The following is an 18,918-nucleotide window of genomic DNA, read 5'->3' as shown; positions in this document are numbered from 1 at the left end:
TCTAGACACCTGCAAGTCGATGCAGCTCAACTTTCCTGCACCAGCCATTGCAGAACAGAGGACGCCACATTCACTGGATATAGCCATCACTAGCTCACATCAGCGAGCCACAAGACACACAATTACTCCATGATATTTCTCTGCCAGTTGGCCATTATATGGCTCTGCCCAACAGCTCACCAATAAATGTAAGTCCCAGCCTCAACACCAATGTTCTGCTTCAAAAGAGCCATGAGTATATTCATCCAAGTTCAATGTTTGTTATCTGAACATCACCAGTGTGGCCTACAATGACCGTGCCTACAGCAGCATTTCTTGGTCATGAAAGACTAAGTGCTCAACTTGCACCTTCAATGACTGTATTGGTTTAGTGACATTCTTTCTGCAGATTAGGAGGCTGTTTCTATTGCTTATGTTATTGTGTAATTTCTCTGTGGTAATAAAGTTCTATTCTTCTTGGCTACCTGGGCACCTTTTCTCTGCTTGTGTGTGCATCACCATTCACTCTCCCACTACCACATACTCCAATCTCATCACAGACATCTCTTACCCCCTTCGAAAGGTGGGGCCACCTGTAAAAGTAGCTATGTGGACATGACAAAGTAACAATCCATCTCGCCCTCACATGGCCTCAACCTTCAGTAATTTCTGTCCTCCACCTGCCTACCACCTTCCCTGCCTAGACTCCAGTACTATGCATGCCCCCTAGTATGTCAGCACACGTACATAGTCCTTCGCATGTCTCTAGTTCGCTCCTCTCTTCTTTGGGCATCCCCCCCTCCCCCAGCACAGCATCCTGATGCTGCCCCTAGCAGCCCTATCTTATATGTCCTTGCATCTCCCATGGTGCCACACTAACAACATCCTCCGCCCCTGTCCTGCTATCCTTTCCTCTTCCCCACCCAACACGTCTTCTATATTCCCACTACCTACCCCAGCAATGGTTGCTGCTTACCACACAGGCAATTGCAGTTGGGTATATACCAGGAGACGACAGAGACCAAGTGTGTGTGAGTTGTTCTCATGTGAATGTGTGTGTTTTTTCTATGTCTGATGAAGAACTTTGTCCAAAATCTGAATATTTCATGCATTATGTTTCATTGTGCCTGTCTCAACTAATGCCTCTTCTATGGGGTATCCTTTCTGATTGTTGTTATTCCATATCAATCGCCTGCAGATAGTGCTTCCTTTTGTTTATTATTTTATACTTTACATCACAATGAAAATGATAAGACATATTACAGAAAAATTGTACTAGTAACTGTTCTTCCTGTATACAACAAAATGACACAGAACCTACATATAATACATAAATTAGTGATAAGGAAAATGAGAGAAATGAGGCAGAGCAGCTCAGTATCAAAAAACACATAATGACAACTGTCTATTAATGATGCTGCTTAAAATTATTAATATCTTCTGCCCTTTCAGTTTTCCTTTATTTAACATACAGCAGCATACAAGATAAATTTGCTACAAATATATTTAAAAAATACAAATGAGAGGGTGGATCAAAATGTAGTTCCTCCTGTGTTAAGAAAATTTTAATAATTAGCATATAACAGTAGAATTAGTACAGATTGTAGCCTAATCTGTCCTCTACACAACAGCAGCATTCAATATAGTCACCACGCATATACACACAAGAGCACCATTGTTGAAGATATGCATCAAAATCTGTTTATAAAAATTCAGGGTTTTGCTTCTTGCCCCAAAATTTTACAACTGTTTTAACCTCATTGAAGTCACTGAATCCATAACCACATTGACTTTCATAGGCCCAAATCATAGCTGTAGGGTGCACGAGGCACCACTGTTAAAAATGATGTGTAGGGGCACACATTATCGTGATAATGCTTGATGGCATGAATTTCATTTACTGCCTTCGCTATTGACTGTGAACTCTTAATGTGTGTGTCTCCTTGAATCACTTCATCAGTATGCCTGCATTTGCCACTTCATCAGTACGCCTGCATTTGCCACCTGTGACAAATGTCGGCCAGTCACTGTACGGTTTATGTGCAATGTACATTCCTCCAATATCAAACTTCTTCATCCTGGCTGCACATTCCTGATATCCACTACAGTGTCCACATACACTTTCTTCAAGGGTGAAGTTAAAAAAGCTTTAAAATCATAGATCAAGAAGTAAACCCCGAATTTTCCCAAATTTGTTTTGTTGCCTGGGTTCAATGATGGCACAAATGTCTACAAATGCATTGTAACTACGTTAAATGGTAGTGTTGCATAGAGGGCAGTTCAGGCTGTACTACTTCCATTGTTATGTGGTATACTGCCCTATAATAAACAACTGAGTTTCTTAATAACTTGTGAATAAATGAAATGCATTAAAGTTTTGTTCATACCTGTACTGTAATTCCGTGGACCCTGTATTTTTATCCATGAAGATAGACGTAAAGCAGTAGCCATCTGTTATACATTTGTAGTCAGTCTCAAGACAAATGTCACAATAGCATTCGAGCCCTTAAACAGATATTGAGATGTGTCACAAAATCTGTACACAATGTCTAGCAAACAGCAAGTTCTGTTGAACTGTTAACTAACAGTTGTAAATATATACTATTTAAAGATATTTAAAACATGTAATAAATGCAAAATAAAAGAAACAGCATTTTTGCCCCAACAGAGCTCATTGGGAAATGCAGTTGGGTTAAATGTTTCACAGGATTATTTGAATATGGCAAATAACATGTTTGTTACATTCGGGATCATGATGATATTAATTATTTACACTTGTAACAATGTTGAATCCCTAGGAATGCATATGTAATAAAAGGAATGAATTAATTCACAAATATTAGCTAACTAAAAAGATTGACGAGACAGTCATTTGAAGGAAAGTCACTAAATACTGTTTTCATTCACATCATAATACAGCTTCTTCGCATAAATTTTTCCACTGCACCATGTTTACAGTTATGTAGCACAGGTACCCAGGTAATATGTGGCCTAACTCATAAATAGATTCGATTCACAGGCACTGAATCATAATATTATTGGGGCCTGTCTTGGTTAACAGCCAACCTCCTTTTAATAGTGTACAATGAACATATGTGGACAGACATTAATTACCGGTAGTGGTGTAACTAGGGTATGGCAATCAGTGCACATGCTCAGGATGCCCTTCCTGTGAGGTGCAATTTTGTGACAGAAGGAAAAAATGAAGAAGGATAAAAGCAGATTCACAAATGTTCACTGAATTTCTTTGAATCTATGGATAAAAGCATGGTAAGTCACTGGTCGCTGGCCAAAGCACATGTTGTCAACAACAGAACAAGAAGGAGGAAATCTGTCTGATCTCCCACACAAAGAGTAGCCACACACAGCAGTGACACCGGCAATGTCACAACATGTGGGCACTCTTATTCAAAGTGATGGATTAATAACACTCAAGCAATTCAGAGCTCAACTTGACATCTCTATTGATAGTACCGACACACTTGTCCATCAGTTAGGGTATTCAAAAATTTGCAATTGCTGGATTTCTCAAAGCCTATCTGAATAGTATAAAGAAGAAAGAAGGAACATTGTGTGCAAACTGCTTGCTAGTTTGAGGCTGATGGTGACAAATTCTTGTCAAACACTGTTGTACATGACGAAACATAGATTCATCATTTTGAGACCAAAACGAAACAGCAGTCCATGAAGTGGCATCACGTCTCCTTGAAAGTAGTACTACGAAACAACCACCTCAGGTGGTGAAGTCAAGCCCACAATCTTCTTCAACACCCTTCTTCGTAGGCAAATGAACAATTCTGAAGTCTATTATGAGATGCTTAGGAAATTGAAGAAACAATTACAGCAGGTTCGAGGCCACAAAAATGTGGATGCACTTCTCCTTCACTTCAACAATGCAAGGCCACAAACAAGTCTGCACACCCAAGAGGATATCACAAAATGTTGGTGCACTGTTATTCCTCATCCACCCTACATTTCGGATCTCGCATCTTCTGACTTCAATCTCTTTGGCCCACTGAAGCACAGGCAGCGAGCTCTTCAGCAACAATTGGGGAAGTTACTGGTGCAGCAAAAACTTCATTGAAATGCAGAATAATAGAGTAGTACCATTGTGCCATATGGGGGCCCACATTAAGGTGGCGAAGGCCATAGAACTCAATGGAAATAACATTGAAAAATAGCGTTTCCGAGTCACATAAATGGGAGCAAGTTGCACCAAGGTTCAGAATCCATGTTAAACTGTAGGTCCCCTATAGCTGGCTGGGTAAGTCAGTTCAAAGGTCAGAGGAAGGCACCAGCATACCACCACCAACCCACTGTAGTGTTCAAAACAATCTAACAACTGTTTCAGTCAACTGGGGAACAATATGGTGCATTTAAATCACAAATAAAACAATCTTGCTTTGGGAAAAAAATGTGTGTTGCATTATTTATTGAATGCCCAGTATATGAAAGGAAATCATGGTACAATGTAGAACAGATTGTGCTGAATAACAAAACCTCTCCCTCCCCAATACAGAGGTGTTTGTTTCTTGTTTTAAGGTACTAGGTAGAGTCACTTTCAATATGCCAAAAGAGGCATCATAACAAAAGCATAAAGAGTATTTTTTTTCCTTTCCTTTTTCACGTATTTGCACTGATTGACAATGAACCAACAACACAGGAATCACATTATTGTTACATGCAAACTATTCTGAATGGTGTGTTGTTCCATATTTTGAATTGTATCATCATAAAGAGAATTACTGAAATGAGATTCTTTTAGTTCATTGTAAGGTGAAAATTATTGAAATGAGTTAACTGTAAAGTTGTGTTGATCTCAGTGAGGGAATACGCAAGAGACACATCTAGGATTATTTAGTGTCACTAGCACACAGTGTTATTACAACAGAAAGAGCCTGATACTGGAGAATCTGGTTGCAAAAACTAAATATCTTGTTGCTGCACACTCAGCAGTTAAATGCTAAAGGCCAAGGTAAAAGTATTTTGTACAACCATGACTTGATAGTGTGGTTTTAACCTGACCAAGTGTGTTATCATCATTCCTTACGCAGGGTGGAAAGGGAGAACATGTCAACAACAGCTATCATTTTTGGAGTGGTACATTTGTGAAGTCACTTTTTAGGTGAGTAAATTGTTTCTTCTTTATACGTCATATACATGGTTTTATAGAGCAAATACATGTGTTCATGTTGTGCCATTCAGTAGCATGGTAACAAAAACGCCAGACTACCATTACATAGGTTATGGTTCCGATACCCAGTTGGTCCCATGATTTAGTCATGTACTTTCCTCCTTCGCCAGCTCTAGGTATGTCAAAAATGCCTATTATCACCATGGTTCAAATTCCACAGTCAACTGTAGGAACCCCCCCCCCCCCCTCCCAAATAACTCTTGTGAATATTTGATGTGCATATTTTGCACACATACACATCTCAACAAAAGTTTGGAATACCGTACAGTTTACCGTAATGACTTCTTATTGTACATCCTCTGAGATTTGAACAATATCTTATTAACAAAATAAACATAATTCTTTCTGAAAACAAGAATGGTTTGGTTAGTTACAAAAAATCATTTTGAAACAAATCAGGCTATCTCCAAAGAGAACATTTTGAAAGCAATTAGAATGGAAATCTTTCACTGGTGATTATTAATCTTTAGTAGCGAGTAAGTCCTCCCCTCACATGGATGAGTTCTTCCACTCTGTGAGGCATGCTCTGGATGAGACCATCAAGTTTATCTTGGGGTGTAGGGTCCCATTCCTCAATGGCAGCATCATTGATTGTCAGGTGGATTTGGACACTGTGCAATGGCCACCTTCAACAGGTGCCACGCATGCTCAATTGCACTCACGTCTACGGACTGTACTGGACAATGCATTCAGTTGATGTTGCTTCTTTGACAATACCAACACACTGCTACAGTACAGTGCGGTCTTGCATTGTCACCGACTATGATGAAGGTGTCCCTGACTTAATGTCTGGAGGGCCTTACAATCATTTATTGGACCTCTTGGTCTTCTGGAATGAAGATCACCCTAACGCAATCTTCTTCGCAATGTTTTGTCTGAGAAACGAATCTCTGTTGCCCGGGAGAAGCTGTTTCCAACATTTCTGTGAACTGATGTTGGGTGCCCACGAGTTGACAGCTGGAGGAAATGATCCTTTGTTGGTGTTGTCATATGAGTACGACCACTGCAAGGTCTATTGTTAACATTTATCATCTCTCTGTACTTTCCCCACACCTTTTACATGCCACATTGAGTGACACATAACCGATCAGCAATGTGTTTCTGTGTATAACCCACTGAAAGTAAAACCACTATCCTGACTCTATCAAAGTGTCATATACCTCTACATGCCATGTTACTCCAATGCTGAATGCAAGTTGAATGAAGCTTTTGTTGATACTGGCCTTCTTGCAGGGCGTCACTGCAGCAGTGGTATGTTTACATGGCTGGAAGACAACTACAAAGCATGCCAGTAGTAAACACTGTTCAGTATATGGGCTCTAACTGGATAATGCATGAAGTGCCTAGGTCAATGAGACCTCTAGTATCGTTTACTACATTTTATGATAGTATTCCAAATTTTTGTTAAGCAGTGTATTTAAGGAGTAATTATTGCATAAAAATCTGGTCTTTTTTCTTCTTATGCCAAAACCTCAAGAATTTTGTCCCACTTGTTTCTTTGTATTGGGACAAACAGCTTACCTGCATTCTCTAATTGCTCTACTTGTATTGCTGCATTATTTCTCATTAAACAGTCTATCACTTAATATAGAAAAAGATGCAGTTAAGTCAATTTTGTATAAAGAAATATATTAAACCATCATAATCAACAACAACAACAAGTGAGCCCGTGGGAAGGGAAATATATAAAACATACTGTTCAAAAGTTCTGGGTGTGTATTTTGATCAGAACTTAAATTCTAATGTATATATTTTTTTAAATGTGTTATTTAATTTGCCAGCATATGTTTTAACAGAGAAACTGTATCTTATTCGTAAACCTACTGACATGTTGCACATCATGATGAGCTGTCATGAATATTATACATGGGAAAAGCAAAAAAAGTAATCTAAATTATATGTGGTTATCAGAATAGGCCTTATTTTATTTCCTTTTTTCACTCGTAATACATTTTTCCAATCCCACAGAACATAATGAAACAGTCTGTGCCAGACAAACAGGACAGCAGAGAGGATGGAGAGAAAAGAGAAATTCTGGAAACAGATGTATCAGTGGCCTTGAGACTTATTGAAAACTGCCTGGACAAGTCATTCATATTCAGTGAAATCTTCTGAGCTGTATAGGAAACCAGATAGTGTTACATCTGAGCCTACAGGCAAAAGTGGTGGCAAAATGGATTTGGATATCCCTCATTGTGAAGCAATGTTTGCAAATGTTGCATGTTGCTAGATATGTATACATAGATTGTGAAGGTGAGACGGAACATCTACACAAACTTTTGCTTGGTTTGATTGAAATAAGCCAGAAAGATGCCAAAATACTTGTGAATGACATCTTAGGCCAACTTGGAAAAGGAAAAAATGGATAGTTAACTTTGAGGATCGCAGTGCTTTGAAAACACTGCAGTGATGGCTCGTCAAGAGAGCAGAAATAATTACTGGATCGAAGACAAAAATAATCCGTTTCTTTTCATGAAAAATGATGATTGATTTCCTGACTATTCTGGGATAAAATCCTCATTCAGTGAACTTCCACAACTCCAGATTTGATCTAAAAGCACTGTGTAACTAGATGCATGAAAAAAAAGAGATGAGTTTCAGCAAGTAACTTTAGAAAAGAGCAAACATATATGAGAAATGGGTAAACGACACAGTACGGCAGATCAAACAAAGACAACTAATGATTGGCGAAGTGATAACTGATGGCTGAGCAAGAAATGGAAAGACTGATGAATAGAACACTAGTCCTTCTTCAAGATGAAATGAATGCAAGGTTCTCCTCACTGAGCAAAACAGACAGAAAGTTCAGGCTGCTTCGTGAAATATGAAGCTTGTGCTATGATGCTGAAAAGGAGATCCTGAGGCCCAAATGTGAAAATTTTGCAAAGTATTTTCTGTTGTAATGCTGATGGTGAATGGCTCCATGCTGAAATTTTGAACTTCAGGATGCTGCTATAAATCTGTGATTTCATCGAACTGTCCAAACCACAAGAACACTTGCTTCTCATTATTAAGTACAGCGACAGAAGTGTCTTCGCAAATCTACAAGCAGCTGTCCAAACCACACTGACAGTTGCTGTGTCTATTATTACCTGTGAGAGCTCCTTTAGTGAAGTTAGACTTATTGGAGGAGAGTTTGCTCACACAACAATCAACTGAGAAACTTGTGTTTTGTAAGTGGTGAGCAAGACCATTCATCCTTCCGAAACCACTACTAAATGCCTTCTGTGAAAGTTAGCAATAACAGATGGTTTGTGCATCTATTCATAATGGAAATATGTGAGAGCTAATAGTAATGCTTCTTTGAAGATATCCACATTGAGACTGGTATCAGTGACAATGAGGCAGTTATAGCACTAAAGATTTCCAAATGTACAAAGGGTAACTAAAACAAATAGGTTGTTTTACGCTATCAGGAAGCTAGATACTTAAGCAAAGATGTCATATCTCAAAGGAGAACTCAAAACATTGACCAATGGCCAGGAGAATGTAGAACTGTGGCTCAAGTTTAAAAGAATAGCTGATCATGCATTGAATACATTATTATTATTATTATTATTATTATTATTATTATTATTATTATTATTAATGTATGCATCAGCTGCAACATCAAATTGTTTCACATATTTAACTCAAAAATACATATCTGCAACTATTTACATTATATATCAGTATGCATGTGACGGCGTGCGTACCTAATATGTTATAAAACGCTGTGCATAAAAACAGGTTTTTCTAGTGCTCATACCTCAGTTTCTAGAAGAAAAAGAGAGGTTTAAATGTTTCAGACAGTGCTTGGGCTGCGGGCCATTTGTATAGCCAGCAGAAAAATAATCTTGTGTCACTACCCTACAGTATACGGTCAAAGTATGAATATTACACACTCCCTCCTGCTTAGGCAAATGGAGCAAATTGGTTGGTTCTCTTTGCATTTGAAGTGGTCTATGGTGGGCTTGATGGGACTTACGCAGGCACCATTAGTTCATTAGTTCATTAGTTCATTAGTTCATCGGGGTTCCACTGAAAAAGCCAGAGATGGGTTTTCTTTTACTATATTTTTGCTGTCAACAGCAGACCAAAAGCCAGGTAGCTATGCACAGAAAATGGCTGAAATTTTTATGATGTATTCCTAACACCCTGATCTCAAACAACTTTGAAAATTTTCTTGATATCTTCATCCATTTCCAAGATACAGAGGTACTGTGTTAACCTACTTCTACACATAAAATCCAGTATGAGGCAAAATCTAAATTATAAATAACCACAGCAAAGTCTCTAGACATTTCTCTAGAATGCGATCTCCGCATTTTCAAAAATCTTTATCTGCTACCTAAAAACACGACAAGAACTTTTTATTTGGGTACCGAAACCCAGCTTTGGATTAAAAAATGGCTATGCATAACTAATGGCTGTAATTTTTACGATGTATTCTTAAGACCCCAAGCTTGAAAAGCTTTGAAAGTGTTCTTCATATCTTTATCTGTTTCCGAGATGTTGAGGTTCAAAGTTACCCATAAAATATGCATGCAAAAAACAGTGTGTACTGAAAAAGTACTTTAATAAAGTGTTGTAGCATAGAGAAATGTACTATAAAATATTTCCATTATCATTTGGAATCTCCATGTTGTAATGAAGTACATGCAAAATTTTTTGCACATAAAATCCAGTCTGAGGAGTAAAATTAGTTTTGAATTCTTTCAGTTTCACATAAGTAAACTATCTAAATTTTACTGACTGATACATTTCTTTTCATATGAGTTATATGCCCTGCTGCAGCAGGGAAAAGAAAGGAACCAGCAGAAAAAATGTGAATATGTTCCTATTTATTTAAAAGAGTTTGACTGAAAAGTGGTTTACTAGGTCCCTCATTCTACTTTCCTCAGCACCTTTAAAAATTTCCACAAAAATCTTGGTGTGTGAGCATATTCACAGTTTTTTTATGCAGAGAGGAAAGAAGATAGTAGCAGCGGAAAAGTAATATATGTTGGGAGACAGTAGACAGTGGTTGTGTTATCAAAATGCACAAAGGAGGCAATGACAGTGTGAGAGAAAGAGAGAGACACAATGGCAGAACATAGTTGACAGTGACACAATGTAGAGGTTTGCAGATACACACACCTGTGAAATACTATTGAACACATTTTCTGAAAACAGTCTTGAGCAGGTAGTTCAGCAGCTCACACTCAATAGAAATACCAGGTGATCAAAAAGTTAGTATAAATTTAAAAACTGAATAAATCATGGAATAATGTACATAGAGAGGTACAAATTGACGCACATGCTTGAAATGACATGGAGTTTTATTAGAACCAAAAAAATACAAAAGTTCAAAAAATGTCCAAAGATGGCACTTCATCTGATCAAAATAGCAATAATTAGCATAACAAAGTAAGACAAATCAGAGATGATGTTCTTTACAGGAAATGCTCAATATGTCCACCATCATTCCTCAACAATAGCTGTAGTCGAGGAAATATGTTGTGAACAGCACTGTAAAGCATGTACGGAGTTTTGGTGAGACATTGGCATCAGATGTTGTCTTTCAGCATCCCTAGAGATGTTGGTCGATCATGATACACTTGTGACTTCGGGTAACCCCAAAGCCAATAATCGCACGGACTGAGGTCTGGGGACCTGGGAGGCCAAGCATGACGAAAGTGGCGGCTGAGCACACGATCATCACCAAACGACGCGCACAAGAGATCTTTATGCGTCTAGCAATATGGGGTGGAGCACCATCCTGCATAAACAACATACGTTCCAGCAGGTGTTTATCAGCCAGCCTGGGGATGATGTGAATCTGTAACATTTCAGCGTACCTCTCACCCATCACGGAAGCAGATACAAAACCAGAATCACGCATTTCCTCAAAGAAAAGAGGCCCAATAATGTTAGATGTGGTAAATCCAACCCATACCATGACTTTCTCATCGTGCAATGGAGGTTCCATGACAGTTCTAGGATTTTCGGTAGCCCAAATTCTGCAGTTGTGGGCATTGACAGACCCTCGAAGCGTTAAATGAGCTTCGTCGGTCCACAACACATTACTCAACCAATTGTCGTCTTCTTTTGAAACTCCCACACCGCAAATGCCCTCCGCTTCACTAAATCCAGGTAACAGTTCATGATGCCAATGGATTTTGTACGGATAGCATCGGAGGGTACGCCTAAGTGCCAACCAAACAGTAGTGTATGGAATGCCAGTGCGATGTGCGACTGCACGAGTGCTGACTTCCTCATGCATAAACGAACCCACTACAGTCTCCATTTCTTCCCGAACTGTCTCAGCAACATTACGCCTTGTGCTCGGTCAGCCACTATGGGGTCTATCGTCTAAACAACTCGTGGTTTTGAACTTCGAAATTATTCCCGCCACAGCTGCATTTGTCAACAGACCTTTACCCGTTCGCATATAGACGCATATAGTCAGTCATTGTTTCCTCACTTTATTTGCGAGTGGAACAGGAAAGGAAATGACTAGTAGTGGTACAGGGTACCCACCACCATGCACCATTTGGTGACTAGCGGAGTATCTATGAAGATGTAGACGCATCAGGTAAAGTCTTAATAGCATGAGGGAATTGTCTATTAGAGCAGTTTTGCCCACTGTCTGTATTGCTCCACAGTCACCCAAATGATCTCCACAGTCACCCATACTGTCAGTGTAAATGGCCCGCTTGCACATGTTATATGTGCAAGTATCTTCTTCAGTTGAAATCTATCGAGCTGTACCCACACCATCCTAGGATTGAGAAAGCTCGGAACTTTAACAGCAGGGTTGATCAGTATGTTCATGGTTCCAACTTTCTATGTCTTGCCACTCACACTTCCATTCAGTATACTGGTTGAATCCCGTGGAGAGCATTTGGATTCATTCTTCATATGGTGGGCTTCTGGATTTGAGGTGTTTCCTATGCAGTGATGGTAAATATTCGTGAAAAGGGAGATCTTAATTTTTAGAAATTTGCTGAAAAGGATGTACAAAGCCACTTCTTGACGAAGGTGAGCTGGACAGATGTTCAACAGTATTGGTAGATAGGTGTGGTGTTATCTACACAAATGTGTGTTATACGTTTGCTATAGTCAACTAACAAAGCAAAAGCAGACTGCCAAACGAACATTGCTACAAACTCTGAAACATCCTTTAACATGACATATAAATGTTCACCCATATAACAATTTCAAGTGTAAGCCGTTTATTTAAAAAATCACCATCAGTGGGTTTCGAACTCGTGACTTTTAGTACAATAATCTGACACTCTACCAATTCACCTACCAGAGATCTTCTCATTCAGAGCTCACAGACACAGTTTGCCTATACTCCATAGTTATGATGCTACTTTTAATTATTGTTTAGGCATCTTCTACTGGACGACAGCACACAGCACAAACTAAATTGGTGTTTTGGTTGGTATTCTATTGACACACAATGTTTGGCACTGTTCTCAGTGTCTGACATCTGGAGGTTTGGGTGTCAGAGCTGTATTCAAGTGAAGATAAACTTTCTTCACGTGAATACTGCAGAGCCAAACTGCTGTGCAATATTCTGCTGCTGAGTGTACCAGCGCAAGTGATGCTGCAAGGAGAACTGACGCATTTGCTTCCCATGTACTACTCGCCAGTTCCCTCGTAAGGTTCACTTGTATTTGTAGCTTCTTAGCTGTGTTGGAAAGGTGTTTATGGAAAGTCAGCATTTTGTCTAATATGGCACTAAGGTTTTTGGCTTATTGTATTTGACTGTGACAACAGGACCAAACTATTGGCTGTTCTTTGCTGATGCTACATGAATAGAGATGGAAAAAACATACTTCTGTTTTTAGAAACATCAGGTCTATGTCGCCATGACTCAAAATATTCATAAAGTTTTGTGACACTGTTTTGTTAGGTGGTCCCCATTAAGAAAGACCTTCACTCTAATATGAAACTGAAAGGTCATCTGCATCCTGGAATTTCTGGGAGTAGAACAGATCATGATGGGAACATACACATTGCAATGCATGCATGTTTGTGGTTTGGGATGTTCAACATTGGGGTTATCAGCACTCTCCCAAAGATCAATTGAAACACACTTGGTTAAAATGCAGAAATCGTGATAAAAGAACTAAAAGCCAAACTGAGATAAAACTACAAGCACTCTTTCCCAATCTCACCCACAATCACCCGCTCAATCACATTAGCTCACAATGCGGAAAACTGTGCTACAAATGAGGAGATGTGCAAAAACAGTCCGTTAAAACACAATGAATACTAGAGGAAAACTAAGAGAGATTAACAGCAATATGTGACTGGCTGATCCCATACCAAAAACACAGATGAACCAGCCATCTTGATAAGTGATTACACATTAAAAGTGAAACCCTACAATTTCAGGGAACAAGTCGGACAGCTCACAAAATTTTAAAGGTCCTACCACATTTGTTTGATTGTCATCAAAATAGACAGCAAATCTGTTGGCAAATGAGCTGCTGCCCTTTGGTTTGAAAATAAAACACAGCATAGTAAAATTTGGTGTACTGTGATCTGCGGCCACAAGCACCACTCGCTGGAGGGTTCTCTCTCCAGTGCAAAAAACTATGCATCATAGGCCTGTGATGCAAAGACTAGTAAGGAGGATCTCATTCGGCTGCCTGACTGGAAGGAGGTATGCCACAATCGCATTGTGAACTTCACTAGACACAGATTATTATATGTCATTTACAGTCATTCATATTCCCATTGACATATGTCCCTGCACCTCAACAGCGAGCTGAGAGTATGTAGGGTATGGCACTGTGAACTAACTGAGGATCACAACACACCTCCTTGGCAGCTCTATCCACCCTTTTGTTCCCCACAATATCCACGTGTCCTGACACCAAACAGAAAGACCTCCTTCCCTGTGTTTATAGTCACAGGAAGACATCCTCAATATTCTGAAATACTTTATCTGCTAGATACAAATATTTTACAGAGTGAAGGGCACTTAGGGAATTGGAACAGACAAGGCATTTAGCACTCAAAACATGTCCCATCTGCTCAGGTGGCTGCAAGATTGCATTTAATTGCACACAAAAGTCTTGAGGCAGTCGGATCTTGAGGATACAATCGCGGAAAACAACAGAGCAACCAACAGAGTCCCCCTGCTTAGATCCACCTGTAAACGCAACTTCACAGTTGTGGTACTCAGTTAAAATGTCAAAAAACAATGTATTAAAAATATATACAGGATTGCAATACCTCCTCTATTGCACTAAATCTGAAATCACTCTGTGCTCCTACAAAAACTGGGTGGCAGATGGTTAAAACCCTGGAGTTGGGGTTATACTTGCTCCAAACCAGGTGACTACAGCACATGCTGCACATGGATCCAAAACAGCCTTGTTGCTCATGGACAATTGGAGAAAAGGCGTTCCAGAGATGGATGAGCAGCAGCATGGTCTAAAGCTGAATTCGAAGCAAGGAGGAATTCAGATATCTAACACATCACGAGGAGCTGCTATCAAATGGCGAGTGGCAGTTGCCTAGCCTCAGCAGAGATTGGGTATAGAGATGGTCCTGGTCCTGTAAGCACCTGTGGCCAGCCTCATCCACTCAAGGTGGAGTGCGTTAATAATCTTTAGAGAAGAGGACCCGCTGATCCATATCCTGTGCACCAATAGTTTCACTTGGATCACGCAAAAGCCCTGTAAAACTGGAGCACACACACACTGCTCCCCAAGACCTGTGGCTAAGATACTTTAAAGTATTCAGTGGATTCTGGGTTTTGGCTTTCAGGTCTCTTTCAGGTGTGGTAACCATGACAATTTGGAGTAAAAAATGAGGCCCAGAATCCTCAGTGAGCCTTTAAAAAGTAGAATGGCATCACTCATATGCAAGTCAGGTAAATTAAAAATACAACTAGAAATACTGAAATAATCACACATACATATATCTGCAGAAATTGAAAACCCATCTCTGCAGCCCACTTCTCTAACCTCTGCACTGTAACTTGCAACTGACGAGTCACTGTTGCAACACTGCAGGAGGAACAGGAAACAGCAAAATCATCCACAAATAAGGAGCACTGTATTGGACCCCTTACCATAAACTTGATTCTGTTTATGGCTATGGAAAACATAGTAACACTTAAAACTTAAAACACTGCCCTGAGGATACTATTCTTCTGCTCAAAACAATCCAACATCATGTCACTAACTCATGACCTAAAAAAACTGCTCAGACAGGAAAGACCATATGTAGATGGGGAGGTGGCGACAAAAATCACATTGATGCACCTTACCGATGTCAAAGACTCTACCAAAGACAGTGATGTTTATGTAGGAAACGCTGCTGAATAGTCACCTGTAGCAGGGCCAGGTTGTTGACATTGGACTGACATCTCTGGAATAAACATTGAGAGTAGCTAAGGAGTTGCCTGATCTATAACAACCACATCAAACAACAGTTAACGATATCTGCACGAAGTAATGGCCGCTATCGACAGGGGATCTCAAGTTGATTCCGTATTTCTAGATTTCTGGAAAGCTTTTGACACCGTTCCTCACAAGCGACTTCTAATCAAGCTGCGGGGCTATGGGGTATCGTCTCAGTTGTGCGACTGGATTCGTGATTTCCTGTCAGGAAGGTCGCAGTTCGTAGTAATAGACGGCAAATCATCGAGTAAAACTGAAGTGATATCAGGTGTTCCCCAGGGAAGCGTCCTGGGACCTCTACTGTTCCTGATCTATATAAATGACCTGGGTGACAATCTGAGCAGTTCTCTTAGACTGTTCGCAGATGATGCTGTAATTTACCGTCTAGTAAGGTCATCCGAAGACCAGTATCAGCTGCAAAGCGATTTAGAAAAGATTGCTGTATGGTGTGTCAGGTGGCAGTTGACGCTAAATAACGAAAAGTGTGAGATGATCCACATGAGTTCCAAAAGAACTCCGTTGGAATTCGATTACTCGATAAATAGTACAATTCTCAAGGCTGTCAATTCAACTAAGTACCTGGGTGTTAAAATTACGAACAACTTCAGTTGGAAGGACCACATAGATAATATTGTCGGGAAGGCGAACCAAAGGTTGCGTTTCATTGGCAGGACACTTAGAAGATGCAACAAGTCCACTAAAGAGACAGCTTACACTACACTCGTTCGTCCTCTGTTAGAATATTGCTGCGCGGTGTGGGATCCTTACCAGGTGGGATTGACGGAGGACATCGAGAGGGTGCAAAGAAGGGCAGCTCGTTTTGTATTATCGCGTTATAGAGGAGAGAGTGTGGCAGATATGATACACGAGTTGGGATGGAAGTCATTACAGCATAGACGTTTTTCGTCGCGGCGAGAGCTTTTTACGAAATTTCAGTCACCAACTTTCTCTTCCGAATGCGAAAATATTTTGTTGAGCCCAACCTACATAGGTAGGAATGATCATCAAAATAAAATAAGAGAAATCAGAGCTCGAACAGAAAGGTTTAGGTGTTCGTTTTTCCCGCTCGCTGTTCGGGAGTGGAATAGTAGAGAGATAGTATGATTGTGGTTCGATGAACCCTCTGCCAAGCACTTAAATGTGAATTGCAGAGTAGTCATGTAGATGTAGATGTAGATATGCTCCAGGGTCTTCCAATACAGCTCAATAAGGTGACACTCCAGTAACTACTGGTCCATTTGTGGTCCTTTCCTGATTTGAGGATAGGTATCAAAATTGCTCTCTGCACGAGGTGGGAAAGAGAGCTTTCTGCTACATCAAATTAAAACATTCAAGGAGTTTTTCCTTTGACACTGTTGGAAAATATCAAAGCTTGCTGTATCGGATTTGGTCACGACCGGCAGCACTATCAAAAGTTTCAGGCAGTGCTGAATCCAGCTCCTGCATGGTGCAAGAGCAATTGTAAGACTCAGAATTGTAGGATCTGAAGTCCAACTCACCCCTCTCTACAGTGGCACAGTAATGGTGGAACACTGTATCCTGGATGGCATCAGCAGTAGTCGTCGCAAAGGGCTCTGTCATCTGAGTGATGTCTCCAGGTATTTTTTGGAGGCACATCTGTTTCAGCACTGCTGCTATTAGGAAACAACTGTGATTACCATAAATCCTCCCAATGCCTTCTCATAATTTTATAGAACAAGTGGAATGGTTGATGGAGTCCAGGAACACTTGCCATGACCTTTTCTTACTCTGCTTACATACATGTTGAGCCTTGGCTTTCACGAATTGAAAGGGTGTGAGGTTATATGCTGTTAGGCAGTATTTAAATTGTCAGAGTCACGAACCTGTCCCGGATTTCAGAGCAGCACTCATCAGTCCACCAAGATACAGAATGCCTCCTAAGGTGACCTGAGGACATTGGGATGTATAAGTCAGTGGCATAATGGATCAATTGTGTGATGTGGTCCATCCATTCCTGCATGTTCAAACACAGCCATCTAATTGAACAGCATCCAGTTAGCCCTGCTGACCATCATTTCCATAACTTCTGTTCAAGTAATGCTCCATCCAATAGCTGTATCCATAGTACGAAATCGTCAGTGGAATGAGGGTCATCAGTTGCTTCCCACTGAGCAGAGTCTGCAAAGACTGAAGAGGAAAAATAGACGTCCATGGCTGCGGACGACCCAGTAGTAGCTAATAAATGAGTGGGACCTCTTGTGTTTAGGATGCACAGCTCCTGACAGGTCATGAGGTTCTCCAAGACTCGACCCCTAGGGCAAGTATAGTTCAAGCCACATGATACATTATGGGCATTGAAATCACCCGGTAGGGCAAATGGGTAGGGGAGTTGGTTTATAAGGTCTGTGAGAGCCCCAGTGTCTATCACATCCTGTAGAGGTAATTACAGTGGATAGTAATCTTCTGACTCGCATGAACAGTAATAGCTACAGCTTGTGGATCAGTAACCAAGGAGACAGCAGAGGAGAAGTGACACACACAGCAACTCCTCCCTTGGCCCGTTTCCCAGTCAGGTCATACTTGCAACAACGAGTGTATCCCCATAGTACAGGAGCATCAGACACTTTAAAAAATGTTTCCTGCAAACATAGGCACAGGGGCTGTCTCTGTGCTTTGAGTTTCAGTTTCTCCACATGTGTCCTGGATGCAATAATATTCCACTGCAGTATGGGAGCCATTTATCACTGGGTATGCAGTTTCACACTGTCTTTCCGCCCGGGAGGGAAGCCTTTAGGCCTTTAGTGGATGGAGGCTTGGTCTTGGTGAAAGATGAGTGCCTTAGGCTGACACCAAAGTACACTAATTCCAAAGACAAATTGTGAGAGATGTCAGACAGAGCAACATCGATGTCATCAGACAGCTTACTTCCTGCCTACATCAGCAGCTGATTCTTTGCCTTTGCCGTTGATTTTTTGCCCTGGATATGCTTCAGAGCCATAACCACAGCTGTAGCAGTGACAGTGCTGTACGGTGGATCAGACTGTACTTTTAGAAGGGCATAGCGCTCCGCATCACCGGCAAACACAGCCTTTTCTGATGTTCTAAGGGGAGGTATGGACTTTGACATAACAGCAACGGCACAAGTGTAATGACAAATGCTGGACTAGTACTGACACTTTATTGTTTGTGTACCAGCATCAGTTTTCTGGACTAGCTATTTGAGAACGAAAGCAAAACAGGCAGTGAGCATGGGTGGCTGCATGGCCTTGTAGATATTTTTGGCTTCACCATACAGAATGCGCTTTGTCATTTTTATCTCCTGGAGTTTCCTTTCTTCAAGAAAGGCATTGCAATCCCTACTCCAGAAAGGACAAGCCCCAGAGCAACTGACAT

General features: G+C 40.5%; 1 protein-coding gene across 2 annotated transcripts in view; it reads right to left on the bottom strand.

Moving 5' to 3' along the window:
- Nucleotides 1–18,918, bottom strand: part of LOC126268105 (TGF-beta receptor type-1) — a 197,861-nt gene that overhangs the window by 165,868 nt on the left and 13,075 nt on the right. For both annotated transcript variants that reach the window (XM_049973616.1, XM_049973617.1), the window contains exon 2: nt 2,367–2,484. In XM_049973616.1, the coding sequence (XP_049829573.1) occupies nt 2,367–2,484 (118 nt within the window). The remainder of the gene's footprint in view (nt 1–2,366; nt 2,485–18,918) is intronic.

The sequence above is a fragment of the Schistocerca gregaria genome, chromosome 4 (genome assembly GCF_023897955.1).
Source record: "Schistocerca gregaria isolate iqSchGreg1 chromosome 4, iqSchGreg1.2, whole genome shotgun sequence".
NCBI lineage: Eukaryota > Metazoa > Arthropoda > Insecta > Orthoptera > Acrididae > Schistocerca > Schistocerca gregaria.
This window is presented reverse-complemented; position numbering and strand designations above follow the sequence as displayed.